Source organism: Dendrobium catenatum, unplaced genomic scaffold (assembly GCF_001605985.2).
Source record: "Dendrobium catenatum unplaced genomic scaffold, ASM160598v2 original_scaffold_125794, whole genome shotgun sequence".
NCBI lineage: Eukaryota > Viridiplantae > Streptophyta > Magnoliopsida > Asparagales > Orchidaceae > Dendrobium > Dendrobium catenatum.
The window spans coordinates 186479-203623 of record NW_021444229.1 but is presented as its reverse complement, the minus strand read 5'-3'; the positions used below and the strand labels follow the sequence as shown (position 1 = coordinate 203623).

The 17145-nt window shown below is 39.7% G+C and overlaps 1 protein-coding gene across 1 annotated transcript in view; it reads left to right on the top strand.

The window, feature by feature from the left end:
- Positions 1-2346: 2346 nt before the first annotated feature.
- Positions 2347-17145, top strand: part of LOC110100603 (putative G-type lectin S-receptor-like serine/threonine-protein kinase At1g61610) — a 39908-nt gene continuing 25109 nt past the window's right edge. Inside the window, exons 1-2 of the mRNA XM_020828181.2 lie at positions 2347-2756; positions 2986-3196. Coding sequence (XP_020683840.1) covers positions 2478-2756; positions 2986-3196 — 490 coding nt within the window. The 5' untranslated portion in view covers positions 2347-2477. The remainder of the gene's footprint in view (positions 2757-2985; positions 3197-17145) is intronic.

Here is a 17145-nt window from a genome sequence, read left to right as displayed (position 1 = left end):
AAATCAATAGGTGAGCATATTAAACATTTAAAAACTTTCATCTGGCTAGCTCAAACAAATGGTCTGGTAATATTGGAACCAAAAATTAAACTCTTTCAAATCGAAATTCGATTTTTAGGACATAATATTAAAAATAATACTATAACTCCTATTCAACGGAGTATAGAATTCGCTAATAAATTTCCTGATAAAATATTAGATAAAAAACAACTTCAAAGATTTCTTGGTGCTTTGAATTATGTATCTGATTTATATCACAATCTTTACAAGGATGCTGCACCCTTTCTTAAAAGACTTCGAAAAAACTCTCTCCCCTGGGATGATGAATGTACAAAAGCAGTACAAATTATTAAAAGTCATGTTAAAAATATTCCTTGTATCAATTTAGCAAATCCTGCTAAATTAAAAATTGTTGAAACTGATGCCTCTAACTTAAGATATGGAGGTATTCTTAAGCAACAAAATTCTTCATCCAAAAAGGAAGAATTAGTTCGTTTTACCTCAGGATTATGGAATCCTACTCAAACAAAATACGCTACCATTAAAAAAGAAATGTTAGCTATTGTTAAAACTATCAATAAATTTCAAGATGATTTACTTAATTCTACTTTTATTTTACAGATAGATTGTTTTTCTACAAAATTCATTTTACAAAAGGATGTTCAAAACTTAGCTTCAAAACAAATCTTTGCCACTTGGCAAGCTCAATTAGCAATATTTGATTTTACTATAGAATTTATTAAAGGTAAATATAATTCTTTACCCGATTTTCTAACATGAGAATATCTTACAGGAAATATAACTCAACATGGACCATGAGGGGTGGTGCACCCCAAAAGGATGCTCAACACCACTAGTCCATAATCGAGGATGTGGATGGCCCACTCTTTGTGGCAATCCCCGCGGTAGAGGACGTGGTCTCGTGGGCCGCGACAGAGGAGAAATTACTCCTCCCAAAATGGTACATCTCAAAACTTATCTATATGGGGCAGAAGAGCTCAATCAGCAACCCAATCAGTCGGAAAGACCTTCCGAAAAAACAATTCCAGAAACAGCCCAACCAGCGGCCCATCGATCACACATATGAAATGTTTGAACCCATGCTAAAAATGAGCGTGGAGCATATTTTACACCTCAATATTGAAGATAATGATACAACCTCTCCTTGGCTTATCTTCAAAAAATATTTGAATACTAATCCCCTTCTTCAAGACTCCACTTATGATCGAGAAACATATGAAGCTATTCTCATTAATCTTCAATGCATAGAAGTAAAACATCATTACGATGATAAACATAATGTTACGTATAGACGAGCCAATATACTTAGCCTAATTCATCCTAAAGATTGGGGAATCACTCCTTTCCAAATTCCAAAATTTGTATTTCATTACCATATGGTAATATTAAATATTATTCTTTTAATTATTGGACTTATATTCAAGCTATGCACAAAGCATTTTATGTGCTAAATCCAACTCATTCTCATTCCTGGATGTTCATTCTTAATCCAGAAATATTAAATAATCCTATTCCTTCATGGTTCTATAAATGGTGGGAATATAAAGGAGCAATCATTCCTATTTTACCATCAGAATTGCAAGACAGTTATAATATTTGGGTCGAGTCATCTCCTCATCTTCAAGTCATAAAAACAGAAGATTTTATTGACGGAATGAGAGAATTCTTCTTTTTTGCCCAAGCACAAATTCCATGGATATGGTCATGGAATCTTGAATTTAATCAAGACTCATTAAATATTAAAAGCCTTATGCACAATTTTTCTGTTAAATGGTGGTCTGCCATCATTGTTGATGATAAAAGGAAACAGATTGATAAGGTAATTCAAAATAACCTTATCAAAAACCAAAGACAACCCCTTGTTGCAGAATTTTTCTTAAAAAATATTCAAAAGATGTTTAAACACGTTATCCCCATGAGTCTCCTGAGCAGATTAAAATTCGTTTGCAAAAAGTTTATTGGGAGCAAATGACTCAATTATTTCCGAATGATGAAGAAATGGTATCTCAAAAATCAGATGATACTATTCCCGACACATGGGACCGCCAGTCGCTTAAGGCCGAAGAAGCAAGACCAAGCCACCGTCCTGGCAAAGCTCCACTTCCAGAAGAAACAGAGAACTTTTGACAAAGTAGCTTCACAGGCAGTATGTTGGAATAAATAATAATAATAATTTAAGAACTGTACCTGCAGGGTGTAGTAGTTATCAACAATTTAGCAAGTCAGAAGTCAACTAAATATAATTTCCAATTAAAAGGCAATTTGATCCAATCAGGTTGTCTTATTAAATAAACTTGAGTATCATTGAAGAGTAATAGGTTTACATGACCATATAATAAAGAACGACAGATCCAGCCTGCCTAATCAATTCATGCCATTACGGAAATCCTCAGCTCCTGTTGCCCCTTTTCCTTCATCACCGGCGCCGAAAAATCCGGCGATCCTCCGTCGATGGTATGCCCGACGGTCGGCGCTTGTTCGAAGTAATCACAGCAGAAGTGATGAGGCTCCTGAGCTGGCTCAGTTGCTGCTGGCAGAGAAGGCCCTGGAGGGGCCGCGGCGGCGACGGAGGAGGAGGAGGAGGAGGAGGAGATGGAGTCGGAGGAAAGGATAAGGATGCTACTTCTCAGCCCTCTTGGAACCTGTTCATCGACCTCGCTACGCTGGTGGCCGCTACTGGTAACTTCTCGGATGATAATCTCCTGGGCCGCGGTGGCTTTGGCCCCGTCTACAAGGTGTTTCCTCTTATACAGTTTTTCACAATTGACCTTTATATTGTAGATTTTCACATTGCATCTCCTTAAAAAACTTTAGTTTGTTCACAGCGGAAAGTGGAAAAGCTCGAATAAGCTATTACCAATATGTATCTGTCACTATGTTTGCGGCTGCTCCATTCCAGTTTTTTTATTTTATTTTTAATAATATATAAGCTCAAATTTCATAAGGGGAAATTTTGGAATTCAGGGAGTGATGGCCAATGGGCAGGAGATTGCAGTGAAGCAACTGGCTTTGGACTCGCGGCAAGGGTTAAGAGAATTTACGAATGAGGTGAGGCTTCTTCTCAAGGTTCAGCATCGCAACCTCGTCTCCTTGCTTGGCTGCTGTGCTGCTGCGGGCCAGAAGATGCTCGTTTACCCCTTCTTACCTAACCGTAGCCTCGACCATTTCCTATTTGGTCAGTTTCTTTCCCATTTAATTCATTGTTATTAGACATAGTTCTTAGCTGTTTATGAATTGTTGGGTTTCTTTATTAAGTTTTTAGAGCCTTAGAGGTGTAACACCACTCTCTATTACTGAAGGAAGTTGGGCGGAGGAAGTTACTGCTTACATTAGCGAACGTGATAGCAAGCTGGAAAATAGGAAAAATGGTTTTAATCGACGAAGAATAGAATGAACAGCTTGATCCCTTGTTTTTTTTACCTTTCTTAAGTAATTTTAGTATGAACTGCTTGCATATATCCGAACATTCCCGTGTGTGAAACTAAACACTTCATATTGTGTATAGACAGAATTCTTTTGCGGATCTTGTAATTGAATTGGTTACTTACATTGGCACCCGCATCCACATGGGCCCCGATCACTATCCTACTAAGATGAAAAATGCAGGACACCCTGATCACTATCCTACTGAGATGAGAAGCCAAAATCCAATTGACAAATGCCATTATCAATACTAGAAGCATTGGAGCCACATTCCAATTTGGCAATAGTAGAAAAGAGAGGAGAGCGACAACAAGCTTCGTGGAAAGCACATCAGGGCATGACACTTGGATCTTGTGTCTAAGAATCTGCTGTTGAAAGGGCTCAGCGGAAGAAAAAACAAATTTGGAGGCTGAAGCCTCGAAAAAAGAAGATAAAAGAAAGAAGAGAAACTATGAGCATGACATCCGACACAGTCTCCCAGAGATCTGCCCCTGCTAACTGAAGTCGTCAGAAATGTGTCCAAAAGAAGGCTCATAATGACAGTTACCATGACGGTCGACACCCTAGAGAATTCTCCAGGGGATCCCATCACTCACCTATCTCGATCAGGGAAGAAGTTCATTTTGACCGCAATCTGCAGATTGAAGAAATACTCTTTTCAAGATATGAATCAGAAATCCAGTGGTGACGCCTCTCGAAAATCTGGGTACAAGAAGAAGAGAGAGGATGATGATGATGACATTATGAAATTCGAAGTGGTTTAAATGGTAAGCCTTTTCAATGATGATGACGGTGATGTTGAGGATGATCGACGATCGCCACCATGCAGATGTGGTCACCGACATTATTATAAAGCTAGGCCTGTTGCCAGCAGAAGTGCCCGCTCCTCAGAAGAAGGAGAGGAAGAGGCTAATGAGAATCCTCTCACCGTTGAAGCTATCAGACTTGCAGAAATGAGGAGGCAAGTGAGGCTACAAATGAGAGCGAATAACAAAGAATCTCTCAGTAGAATGCAAAAATAACTGAGATGATGACTAAAACGACAATGATGGAGAGGATGCAGAATGATGCTTTTGTAGGCCTGCTATGCTAGCTCAGCCCGTCAATCAAGCTACAAGCAGCGCTCCAACAAACCCGCCAAATCCCTAGGTGCCCCAAGCCTCTGGAGTAAAGGGTGTAACTGAAGTCGGCAATGAAGTCAATGACAATACCTGCCAGCGTACTCCACAAAATATGGCGAGTGCCTTTGAACCTGTAACGGACGCATAGCTAGAGGGCTTAATCAGTGAAAATATTAAAGCCATTATTACTTTTGAACAGACAAAGAAGTTGGTAGACAAAGGTCGCATGTACCCAAAAGAATATGACCAGATGCCATATCCGAAGGGATATTCTATCCCAAAGTTTAATACTTTCAACGACAACAATAATCCATACATCACCTAACGCAGTTTAAAGCCAGTTGCGAGAATACGGGAGGCAACGACGCTCTGTTGTTTCGGCAATTCGTTAGCAGCTTGACTGCAACTACTTTCGAATGGCATGCGAACTACCAAATGATTTCATTAAAATATTTGTGAAATTATAGGCCTTATTTGTAAAGAGATTCGCTAGTGCGACGAAAAAACTACCATAAGAGGAAGAAGGATGAGTTAGTGACGAAATATATAACCCACTGGCGCAATATCAGCTTGAAATTCGAACATCAGCTGGAAGAACAACATGCAGTTCAATTGCTAATGGGAAATAGTAACGATAAAATACAACCCTTCTTGTGCATAGCTTCCATTACAACATTCCTGGATTTATTGGACAGAGTGACAAAATTTTAGAAGCTAAATTTATCAAATTTCAAGGCCACTTTTACAAATCTAAAAGGCTAAAGTTCAAGGCAGCAGGAAGGGCGAAGCCCGCTCCACATATTATTCCAAGTCTGATAAAGGAAAGTAGGTAGTGTATAATGTCAAAAAAGGCCAACAACCTGCCTATAAAGAAGAAAAAGAGAAGCAGTCGATAAATCCCAACCTCTAACCAAAGCTAATACTTGGGAGAAATGATAAACCTCGAGCCTTTTCTGATGGAGGAGAGCGCCCTAGACAAGCAATAAGAGCTGGTGATAGAACGTTATCATCCCTCTAGGAGAAGATTAATAAAGCATATTCATTCAAGAGAAAAAATGTCGTCAAACTATTCCGACAAGCACTTAAGGCTAGTCTAGAATTGCAGTGTAATAGGCTTGACGAGTCTAAACACATTGGCAACCCAAACTATTGCCGATATCATCTGGTAATTAGTCACCTAATTGAAGATTGCTACGTCTTTAAAAATTGGTTGGAAAAAAAGTAAAGGAGAAAATTCACTTTGTCATATAACTTGTTAATTCATCCTAGAAAAAAACCACCCGAGTGGTCACGTCCTTTTTCGTACCCTTGCCAAAAGAAACAATAGAAAAAAATCTATTCAAGAATAACAATGGGAGAACGTGGTCTACTAAAGGACAACAAAAATGTTGAAATAGTTTAAGGGAGTTCATGATGTTAAGTGGAAATCTTCTATTGAGCCAGTTGTAAATTTAAAGTGGTTGTCTGTTACGCATCCATCCACCTCCAAACTGCACTCTGGCCAAGCTAGCTCGTCAAAGTATGGTAAGGCAAAATTAAAATTTTCCAAGAAGAGAACCAATATCAAAGAAGCCCAAGGAAAAGAAGACTGCAACTTAAAAGAATATTGATAGTTTGGGCGAATATCATCATATTGCGAGGCGGCCTATTAAGTTCGTCAACTTCATGATGGAGCTTAAGATAGATGAAAAGGTAGAAGAAGCAAATGAGGAATCGCTTCCTGTGGAGACATGTCGAGTTATCTCGGCTACATTAAAAATATCGACAAGGGAGGAATATGTTGAAGAAGTGGCCAAATGGTGTCGCTAATGGATTTCAGAAGAGGATATGTATTTTCTAAATAAAGATGATTCATACCTCGATATAACATCGCAAATGGAGCAAATGAGATTGCAGGATGATTCTGAGTCCACAAGTGAATCTCTAGACACGACAGTGGCCGATTCTGAAGAGAATGCTTCATCAAATGAGTCTTAGCCAGACAAAGTGACCAATGTACAGTTGAGAGGTGACAAGAAACTGCCATTTCCACCAAAGAAAATGGGTCTACAATAAAGATAAAGGGAATGAGATAATTGTTAATGATGATATTATCCCCAAGGACCCTAAAAAAATGATGCTTCAACTAAAGGGATAGATTATAACATCTTATCCTATATGAGAAAAATTCCAGCACAACTCAGCATATATAAAACCCTTGTAATATCTAAAGACTTTCGGGAGACGCTGATTCAGGCTCTTAAAGATCCCAAAAGATATGAGACGTATTTTTTTGAGCGCAACATGCCAGAGGTGCTACAAGCCCGGAATGAATTGATTATCACCTTTGTTGATGAAGACGTGATGCTCGGAACGACTTATCACAATCACCCTCTATACATTATTGCAAAGAGTGACGGTTGGTTTTATAATTGGCCGGATCTTGATCGATCCTGTGTCTTCCATAAATCTCATAATCCTGAAGGCACTAAGATCGTTGTTCCTCGATTTGCAACATCTTAGACAAGATAAGCTAATGGTACACGACTTCAATGAGAAGAGATAAAAGACCCTGTGATCATTTCACTCTCCCTTATATTTGGGGAACTTCATACAGAGGCTAAGTTCCATGTATTGATGCGGACACCTCATTCAAGGTGCTTCTGGGTCGCCCATGATTGCATGAGTACGGTATCATCCCGTCAACACACCAATATATGAAATACCTCAGAGACGGAGAAGAGTTCAGGATCTCTAATGCATTAGCCCTTTGCTGTCCACAAGGTAAAAATTTATGAAGACAAAATATTTCATTCCAAAAGAGCCAAAGCCTTCAAGCTCTCTGGAGGCCAAGGCATCAAATTCAAAAACTGCAAAGTGGCCTAAACAAGAATGTGAGAAGAAGCAAAGAGGGAGAAAGAAAGTAACACCGACTCTCTCCAAAATAGCCACTACTTCCAAAACAAGTAAAGCTGTGCCTCACCCTGGGAGTGACATAGAAGAAGATAAGGTCATCCTTGTTAAATCTAAGAAGATCTACCAATTTACTGCCAAAGGGAAGAAGAATGTGGAATTTTTAGATTCCAACTATGACTACGAATCTACTTACACGGGCAAGGTGCAGTGTGTAAGAAGAATATGCAGCTTATCAATATCAGACATCGTATTCGTAGTCACGCGTCTTCCTCTGCGACACTCAAGAAAATCACCCCTCGAGAGGTGCATAATATTGGGGAGCTCAAAACACTCTATCTACCTCCTCTTAGCAGAGGGACCGGACCAGACAATATACTTTACAAAGTCGTAAAGCGTGAAGAAGAAAATTTTGATTGGCTTGTCGAATTCATTGATGATGGAGAGATAATGCCTACGATGATGCCCAAGTATTGCTCCAAAGGTGCTCGAACAATGATACGGAAAATAGAAGCTCATGTCGGCATTATTAAATGATGAGCTCGTCTCCACATGAGTATGTGGTACCGAAGAAATCCTCATATATTGCAAATAAAGGATATACTTGCAAGAAGATGTCTCAGATTCATTGTGCAGAAGTACCTTCGAAAGGATATCAATAAGCCATGCCCGAAAGATAATTTTTTGCTCCAAGTGTTTAAACTCTAGTTTATAACACGTCCAACTATGATATGTTATCTTTCATGGATGGATCGTTAGTGTACAACCATATCAATATGGCGCCTGAAGATGAAAAACATATATCATTCTGAACTCTCATCGGTATATTTTGCTACACGGTCATGCCCTTTGGCTTGAAGAATGCTTCCGCCATTTATCAGCGGGTAATGACGCACATATTTGATGAGCTGATTTATCAGAAGGTCGAATGATACGTAGATGACCTTATCGTCAAGAGTATGGACCGCAATGACCACCTAAGTGATCTGAGGATCGTAGTTGAGAGGATTAGAAAGTTCGATCTGAAAATGAATCATTTTAAATATGCTTTCGGAGTCTCATGAAAATTTATGGGGTTCATCGTTCATCGCCAAGGAATCGAGATCGACCCCAATAAGATCAATGTGATAATAGAGATGCCACCACTAATGAACCTTCGTCAACGTCGCTCCTTATAAGGGCAATTGAATTTCATTCAATGGTTAATATCGAATCTGTTGGGTATGTGCCAGCCATTTTCGAAGCTGATGAAGAAAGATGTCCTCTTCAAATGGGACAAAGAATGTCAAGAAATATTTGACAACATCAAAAGATACATGTTGAATTCACCTATTTTTATTGTGCCAATTCTAGGAAAGTCTCTCATCCTATATACTATAACACTAGATGAGTCCCTTGGAGAGTTGGAGTATTATTCACCCAACGTAATAAAGAAGGCAAGGAAAATGCACTTTACAACATCAGTTGGAGGTTGATTGGAGCAGAGATATGCTATTCTCCTATTGAGAAACATTATTTGACACTAATTTTTCCAATTCAGAAACTCCACCACTACATGCTCTCCCACAAAATTACCCTAATATCAATGATCAATCAACTGAAGTTATTGATGACAAGACTGGCGTTGACAAGTCGCTTAGCTAGGTGGGTCGTGATATTACTGCAGTTTGACATCACATACATCCCGCAAAAGACAGTGAAAGGGTAGGTGTTGGCAGATTTTCTAGCCTCATATCCTATCCCTGTAGATTCACCACTCAATGATGATCTACCCGACAAACATATCATGTATGTCGAAGAAAAAGGAGAAACTACAAGTATGGGAAATGTACTTCGATTGAGTGTCGTCAATTTAGTATGCTCAACCTCAAAATCTGGCAAAAGCTCAAGATGACATCGGAAGCTGGCATCGGTCTCATTTTAATGTCGACAAATAAAGTTGAATACAAGACTTTGATAACATGTTTGGAGATTGCAATATTGATCAGAATCCAAAACCTTCAAATATATGGTGATTCCCAACTTGTTATAACTTAGGTATTGGAATTTACAAAATCATCAAATTCGAGTTTGCCTGTTATCATCGGCGAGTTCTTGAGCTTATGAAACAAATTCCAGCCATCAAATTAGCTCGAGTTCCCTGAGCCCAGAACAGTAAAGCAATTGCCTAGCCAAATTGGCTAAAGAAATGACAAATATGGATGATGAGGAGCCCATGTTGATTGGAGTTTACACTTGTCGGGTCCTTGAGCCACCAATATCAAATTCAAACAAATATGATACAACTTTAGTTGATCCTCAATCTCGTCAACCAGTTAATATCGAAAATTAGCCAGAGAAACATCAAGCAGCCAAGGGAAGACATAAGTCTAGTCAAGCTTCAAAATCATAGTGCTATTATTTAGATGTTGAAGGAGCAGATGATTGGAGGCAGCTATTCATTGATTACTTTAGAGAAAACAAACTCTCAGTAGACGGGTCATTGGTTGTGTAAATCCGGAAGAGGGCGTTGCGATACGCGTTCGTCAACAACACATTGCATCAACGAGATTTTAACCAAATGTGGCTATGGTGTCTAGGGACCAAAGAAACCGATAGGGCGGTGGCAGAAGTTCATGAATAACTCTGTGGAGCATACCAATCAGGTCCCAAAATGCCGTCAATATCAAAAGAATGAGCTATTACTGTCCATCAATGATAAATAATTGTATCGATCATGTTAAAAGGTGGAGTGTTAGATTAACGATGATGTGATACATCAACAGCAAAATCCACGGCACCCGATAATAGCATTATGACCGTTCGAATGTTGGGACACTGCTGTAATTAGGCCAATAGACTTGCTGTCATCAACTGGATGCTGCTTCATTCTGGCATCAACCGACTACTCACACAGGTGAGGTGTACGCCTCTTCCAGGCTCCAAATTGCGTGCGCCTCGATGCTTACGCCTCGAGTTTTTTTTTATGAGGCTTGTACCTCAACTTGGGAGAGATCACTATGGTTCGGCTGCTCATTCCAGTTTTTTTATTTTATTTTTTAATAATATAATAAGCTCAAATTTCATAAGGGGAAAATTTTTGGAATTCAGGGAGTGATGGCATGGGCAGGAGATTGCAAGTGAAGCAACTGGCTTTGGGACTCGCGGCAAGGGTTAAGAGAATTTACGAAATGAGGTAGGCTTCCTTCTCAAGGTTAGCATCGCCAACCTCGTCTCCTTGCTTGGGCTGCTGTGTGCTGCGGGGCCATGAGATGCTCGTTTACCCCCTCTTCTTACCTAACCGTAGCTCGACCATTCCTATTTGGTCAGTTTTCTTTCCCATTTAATTTCATTGTTTTAGACCATATTCTTAGTGTTTATGATTGTTGGGGTTTCTTTATTAAGTTTTTTTAGAGGCCTTAAGAAGGTGTAAACAGACCACTCTTATTACTGAAGGAAGTTTGGGCGGAGGAAGGTTACTGCTTACATAGCGAACGTGATAGCAAGCTGGAAATAGGAAAAATGGTTTAATCCGACGAAGAAAATAGAAGGAACAGCTTGATCCCCTTGTTTTTTTACTTTCTAAGTATTTAGGTATGAACTGCTTGCATAATATCCGAACATTCCCGTGTGTGAAAACTAAACACTTCATATTGGTGTATAGACAGAATTTCATTTTGCGGATTCTGTATTGAATTGGTTACTTACATTGGCACCCGATCCACATGGGCCCCGATCACTATCCTACTAAGATGAAAAAATGGCAGGACACCCTGACACTATCCTACTGAGATGAGAAGCCAAATCCACTTTGGGGAAAAAACCCAAATGCCATTATCATACTAGAGCACTGGGAGGCCACATTCCAATTTGGCATGTAAGAAAAGAGAGGAGAAGCGACAACAAGCTCGTGAAAGCACACAGGCATGACACTTGGATCTTGTGTCTAATGAATCTGCTGTTGAAAGGGCTCAGCGGAAGAAAAAACAAATTTGGATGGGCCTGAGCCCTCGAAAAAAGAAGATAAAAGAAAAGAGAGAAACTATGAGCATGACATCCGACACAGTCTCCCAGAGATCTGCCCCTGCTAACTGAAGTCGTCAGAAATGTGTCCAAAAGAAGGCTCATAATGACAGTTACCCATGACGGGTCGACACCCTAAGATTTCTCCAGGGGATCCCACTCACTCACCTATCTCGATCAGGGAAGAAGTTCCATTTGACCGCAATCTGTAGATTGAAGAATACTCTTTTCAAAGATATTAATCAAAATCCAAGTGGCGACGCCTCTCGAAAATCTGGGTACAAGAAGAAGAGAGAGGATGATGATGATGAACATTATGAAATTCGAAGTGGTTTAAATGGTAAGGCCTTTTCATGATGATAGACGTGTGATGTTGAGGATGAATCGCGATCGCCACCATGCAGACGTGGTCACCGACATCATTAATAAAAGCTAGGCCTGTTGCCCAACAGAAGTGTCCTCTCCTCAGAAGAAGGAGAGGAAGAAAGGCTAAAATGAGAATCCTTCTGCGCGTTGTAGCTATCAGACTTGTAGAAATGAGGAAGGCAAGTGAGGCTACAATGAAGGGCGCAGAATGCTGAAAACAAGAATCTCTCAGTATAATGCAAAAATGTCGAGATGATGACTAAAATGGCGACAATGATGGAGAGGATGCAGAATGAATGCTTTGTTAGCCCTGCCCTATGCTATGCTCCAGCCCGTCAATCAGCTGCAAGCAGCACTCGGCAAAGACAAACCCGCCAAATCCCAGGTGCCAAAGCCTCTGGAGTAAAGGGTGTAACTGAAGTCCGGCAATGAAGTCAAATGACAATACCTGCCAGCTGTACTCCACAAAATATGGCGAGTGCCTTCGAACCTGTAAACGGACGCATAAGTTAGAGGGCTTTAATTCAGCTGAAAATATTAAAGGCCATTATTAATTTTGAACAGACAAAGAAGTTGATAGACAAAGGTCGCATGTAACCCAAAGAATATGACCAGATGCCGTATCCGAAGGGATATTCTATCCAAAGTTTAATACTTCAACGACAACAATAATCCATACATCAACCTAACACAGTTTAAGCCAGTTGCGAGAATACGGGAGGCACACGCTCTGTTGTTTCGACAATTCCATTTAGGCAGCTTGACTGCAACTACTTTCGAATGGCATGCGGACTTAACCAATGATTTCATTAAAATATTTGTGAAATTATAGGCCTTATTTGTAAAGGAAGATTCGCTAAGTGCGACGAAAAAACTACCATAAAGGGAAGAAGGAATGAGTTAGTGACGAAATATATAAAACCCACTGGCGCAAATATCAGCTTTGAAATTCGAACATCAGCTGGAAGATACAACAATGCAGTTCAATTGCTAATGGGAAATGTAACGATAAAATACAACCTTCTTGTGCATAGCTTCCATTACAACTTCTGGATTTAATTGGACAGAGTGACAAAAATTTTAGAGCTAATTTATCAAAATTTCAAGGGCACTATTTTTACAAATGCTAAAAGGCTAAAAGTTCAAGGCAGCAAGGAAGGGCCGAAGCCCGCTCCACAATATTATTCCAAGTCTGATTAACAGGAAGTAGGTAGTGTATAATGTCAAAAAAGGCCAACAAACCTGCTATAAAGAAGAAAAAAGAGAAGCAGTCGATAAATCCCAACCTTCTAACCAAAGTATACTTGGGAGAAATATTAAACCTCGAGCCTTTTCTGATGGAGGAGAGCGCCTAGACAAGCAATAGGAGCTGGTGATAGAACGTTATCATCCTCTAGGAGACAGATTAATAAGCATATTCATTCAAGAGAAAAAAATGTCGTCAACTATTCCGACAAGCACTTAAGGCTAATCTATGAATTGCGTGTAATAGGCCTTGACGAGTCTACACATTGGCCAACCCAAACTATTGCTCGATATCATGCTGGTAATTAGTCACCCTAATTGAAGATGGGCTAGTCTTTAAAAATTGGTTGGAAAAAAAAGTAAAGGAGAAAATTCACTTGTCATATAAACTTGTTAAATTCATCCTAGAAAAAACCACCCGAGTGGTCAACGTCCTTTTTTCGTACCCTTGCCAAAAGAAACAATGAAAAAAATCTAAATTCAAGAATAAACAATGGGAGAACGTGGTCTACTAAAGGACAACAAAATGTTGAAAATAGTTAAGGGAGTTCATGATGTTAAGTGGAAATCTTCTATGAGGCCATGTTGTAAAATTTAAAGTGGTTGTCTGTTACCATCTCCGCACCTCAAACCTCACCTCTGGCCAAGCTAAGCTCTCAAAGTTGGTAAGCAAAATCTAAAATTTTTCCTAACGAAGAGAACATATCAAAGAAGCCAAAGGAAAAGAAGACTGCAACTAAAAGCTAATATTGAAGTTTGGGCGAATATCATCATATTGCGAGGCGCCTATTAAGTCGTCAACTTCATGATGGAGCTTAAAGATAAGAGAAAAGTAGAAGAAGCAGAATAGAATCGCTTCTGTGGAACATGTCGAGTTATCTTCGGCTAACATAAAAATATTCACAAGGAGGAATTGTTGAAGAAGTGGCCAAAGGTGTCGCTTATTGGAATTTCAGATAGAGGATATATTTCTAAATGAAGAATGATTCATTACGCTTGGATTAAATGCGAAATGGAAGCAATGAATTGCAGATGATTCTATCACAAGTGAATCTCTTAGACACGACAGGTGCGATTCTGAAGAGAATGCTTTCTACATCAAATGAGTCTTACCAAAAAAGTACCAAGGTGTACTAGTGGGAGGTGACAAGAAATACCCATTTCCACAAGAAAATGGTGTCTATCAATAAAGATAAGGAATTGAATATTGTTAATGATGAATATTATTCCCCAAGGACCTCTAAAAAAAATTGACTGCTTCAAACTATATAGTGAGTAGATTTTGATAATCATCCTTATATATTGAGAATATTGCTCAGAAAACTCTTTCGATGTAAATTGCAATATTAATAAAACCCATTGTAAGTATCTTAATAAGATCTTGTCGGGAGACGCTTGATCAGGCTGTTAAAGGATCCCAAAGAGATTAACGTATTTTTTTGTGAGTGATTCGCAACATCAGTGTGTGCTTACAAGCTCCGGAATGGAATTTGTTGATCATATCCTTTGTTTGTAATGAAGATCGTGCAGCTCGAGGATATCGACTTTTTAAATATTCACAATCCCCTTAATCATTATAGCAAATGGATGTGGTACGGTTGGTATTATATATATTGAACGCCCGGATCTGACGATCCTGGGTCTTCCAATAATCCTCATAATCTGAAGGCTACTCTAAGATTCGATTGTTCCTCGATTGCAACACTTAGACAAGATAAGCTATGTACACACTTCAATGAGAAGAGAAAAGACCCTGGATCATTTTCACTCCCCTTTAATTTTGGGGACTTATACAGAGCTAAGTTCCCTATGTATGATACGGACACCTCAATTCAAGGTGCTTCTGGGTCGCCATGATTGCATATGAGTTATGGTTCATCCCTGCAACACTACAAAATTATTGATAATACCTCAGAGATCGGAGAAGATTCAGGATCTCTAAATCATTTAGCCCTTTGTCTGTCGCACAGGTAAAAAGTTTAAAATGACAAAATAGTTTCATGCAAAAAGCCGAAAGCCTCAAGCTCTCTGGAGGCCAAGGCATCAAAATTCAAAAACTGGCATAAGCATGGCCTAAACTAAGAATGCGAGAAAGCAAAGAGGGACGTGAAAGAAGAGTAACGCCTGACTCTCTCAAAATTAGCCTACTACTTTCCAAACAGAAGTAAAAGCTGGTTGCCTCACCTAGGGAGTGGACCAAGAAGAAAGATAAGGTCCCTTGTTAAATCTAAGAAGAATTAACACTAAATTACTGCAAGGAAGTAATTAATGTGGAAATTTTAATTCAACATATAGACTACGAATCTACTACTACGTAGCAAGGTGCAGTGTTTTGTAAGAAGAGATATGCAGTCTATATCAATACAGACATCGTATTTCGTAGTCCACGCGGTCTTCTCTGCGACAGCTCAGAGAAAATCACCCTCGAAGGTGCATTAAATATGGGGATGCTCAAGAAACCTAACATATCTACCTCTTCTTGCAGAGGGGATCCTAATGTGCCTCTTGCATCCATCACACACATATACTTACAAAGAGTAGATCGGCCTAATTTAGCGTGAAGAAGAAGAATTTTTGAATTGGCGTTGTCATTCATTGTGATGAGAACGATAATGCCTAACGATGATTAGCCCAGTATTGCTCCAAAGTTGTAGCTCGAACAATGATACGGAAAAATAGGAAGCTCATGTGCATTATTACAATGACTGTAGCTCGTCTCCACATGAGTATGTGGTACGAGACAATCGCTCAATTGCAAATAAAATTATACTTGCAAGATGATGTCTCAGATGTTCAGTTGTGCAGAAGTACCTTTCGAAGGAATCAAAGTACCATGCCCGAAAGTATAATTTCTCCCCAGGTTTAACTCTAGTATGATAACACGGTCCAACTATGAATATGTCTATCTTTTCATGTGCGGATCTGTTAGTGTACAACCATATAATTATGGCGCGCTGAAAGATGAAAACATATCATTCTGAACTCTCATCGGTATAATTTTGCTACAACGGTCATGTGCCCTTTCGGCTTGAAAGAATGCTTCCGCCCATTATCAGCGGGGTAATAGCACATATTTGAGTGAGCTGATTATTCAAGAAGGTCCGAATATACCTATGATCCTTGTCGTCAAGTATGCAGGCCGCAATGACCACCTAATGATCGTGAGGTCGTAGTTAGATGGATAAAAGCTTCGATCTGAAAATGATATTCATTTTAAAATATGACTTCGTAGCTCTATGAAATTTTCTGGGTTCATGGTTCATACGCCAAGGAATCGAGCTATGACCCCAATAAGCATCAATTGATAATGGAGATGCTCAACCTATAATGAACCTTTCGTCAACGTCGCTCTCCTATAAGGGCAATTGAATTTCATTCAATGGTTATATCATAATCTGTTGTGGGTATGTGCCAGCCATTTTCGAAAGCTGATGAAGAAAGATGTCCCGCTTCAAATGGGACAAAAAATGTCAAGAAGATAATTGACAACATATAAAACACTACAAGGAAAACACGTTATTACCGGCGGACTAAAATCCGCCGGAACATATAGATAAATCCGACGGAACTATAGGTTTCCGGCAGCACGTTTCGGCGGAAATTCATACGCCGGTTTCGGTCGCGTCGATACAATTTTTTCTGACGAATGTAATACGCGGGAAAACGTTCCGGCGCACTTACAATGTCTTACCGGGCGTAAACATCGGGTTGGTGCCGACGACTTGCAACCGATAATTCCGGCGCCATAGTGCGACGGTAAGTTTCTGTCGGATTGTCCCGTCGGTAAGTACCGGCGGATAAAAAACGCCACAAGTTCTCCGTAGACAATCCACGGCTTTGTTTGCGGCGCAAAATCGGCGCAGAAAGAAGCGGCGGAACTGGCGCCGGAAGATGCGCCGGTAGTTGCCGACGGAAGGAAGACGTCGATACGCACGATACAATTCGTTGTATGTTCTTTCACTGCGGATTTCCGGCGTACAATCCGCCGGAAACCTGTAGCATTGACAAAATTTCCTTCCCAGCAACAATCAAATTTCCACACCTGCAAACGAATACCAAATAACAATTCCACAAC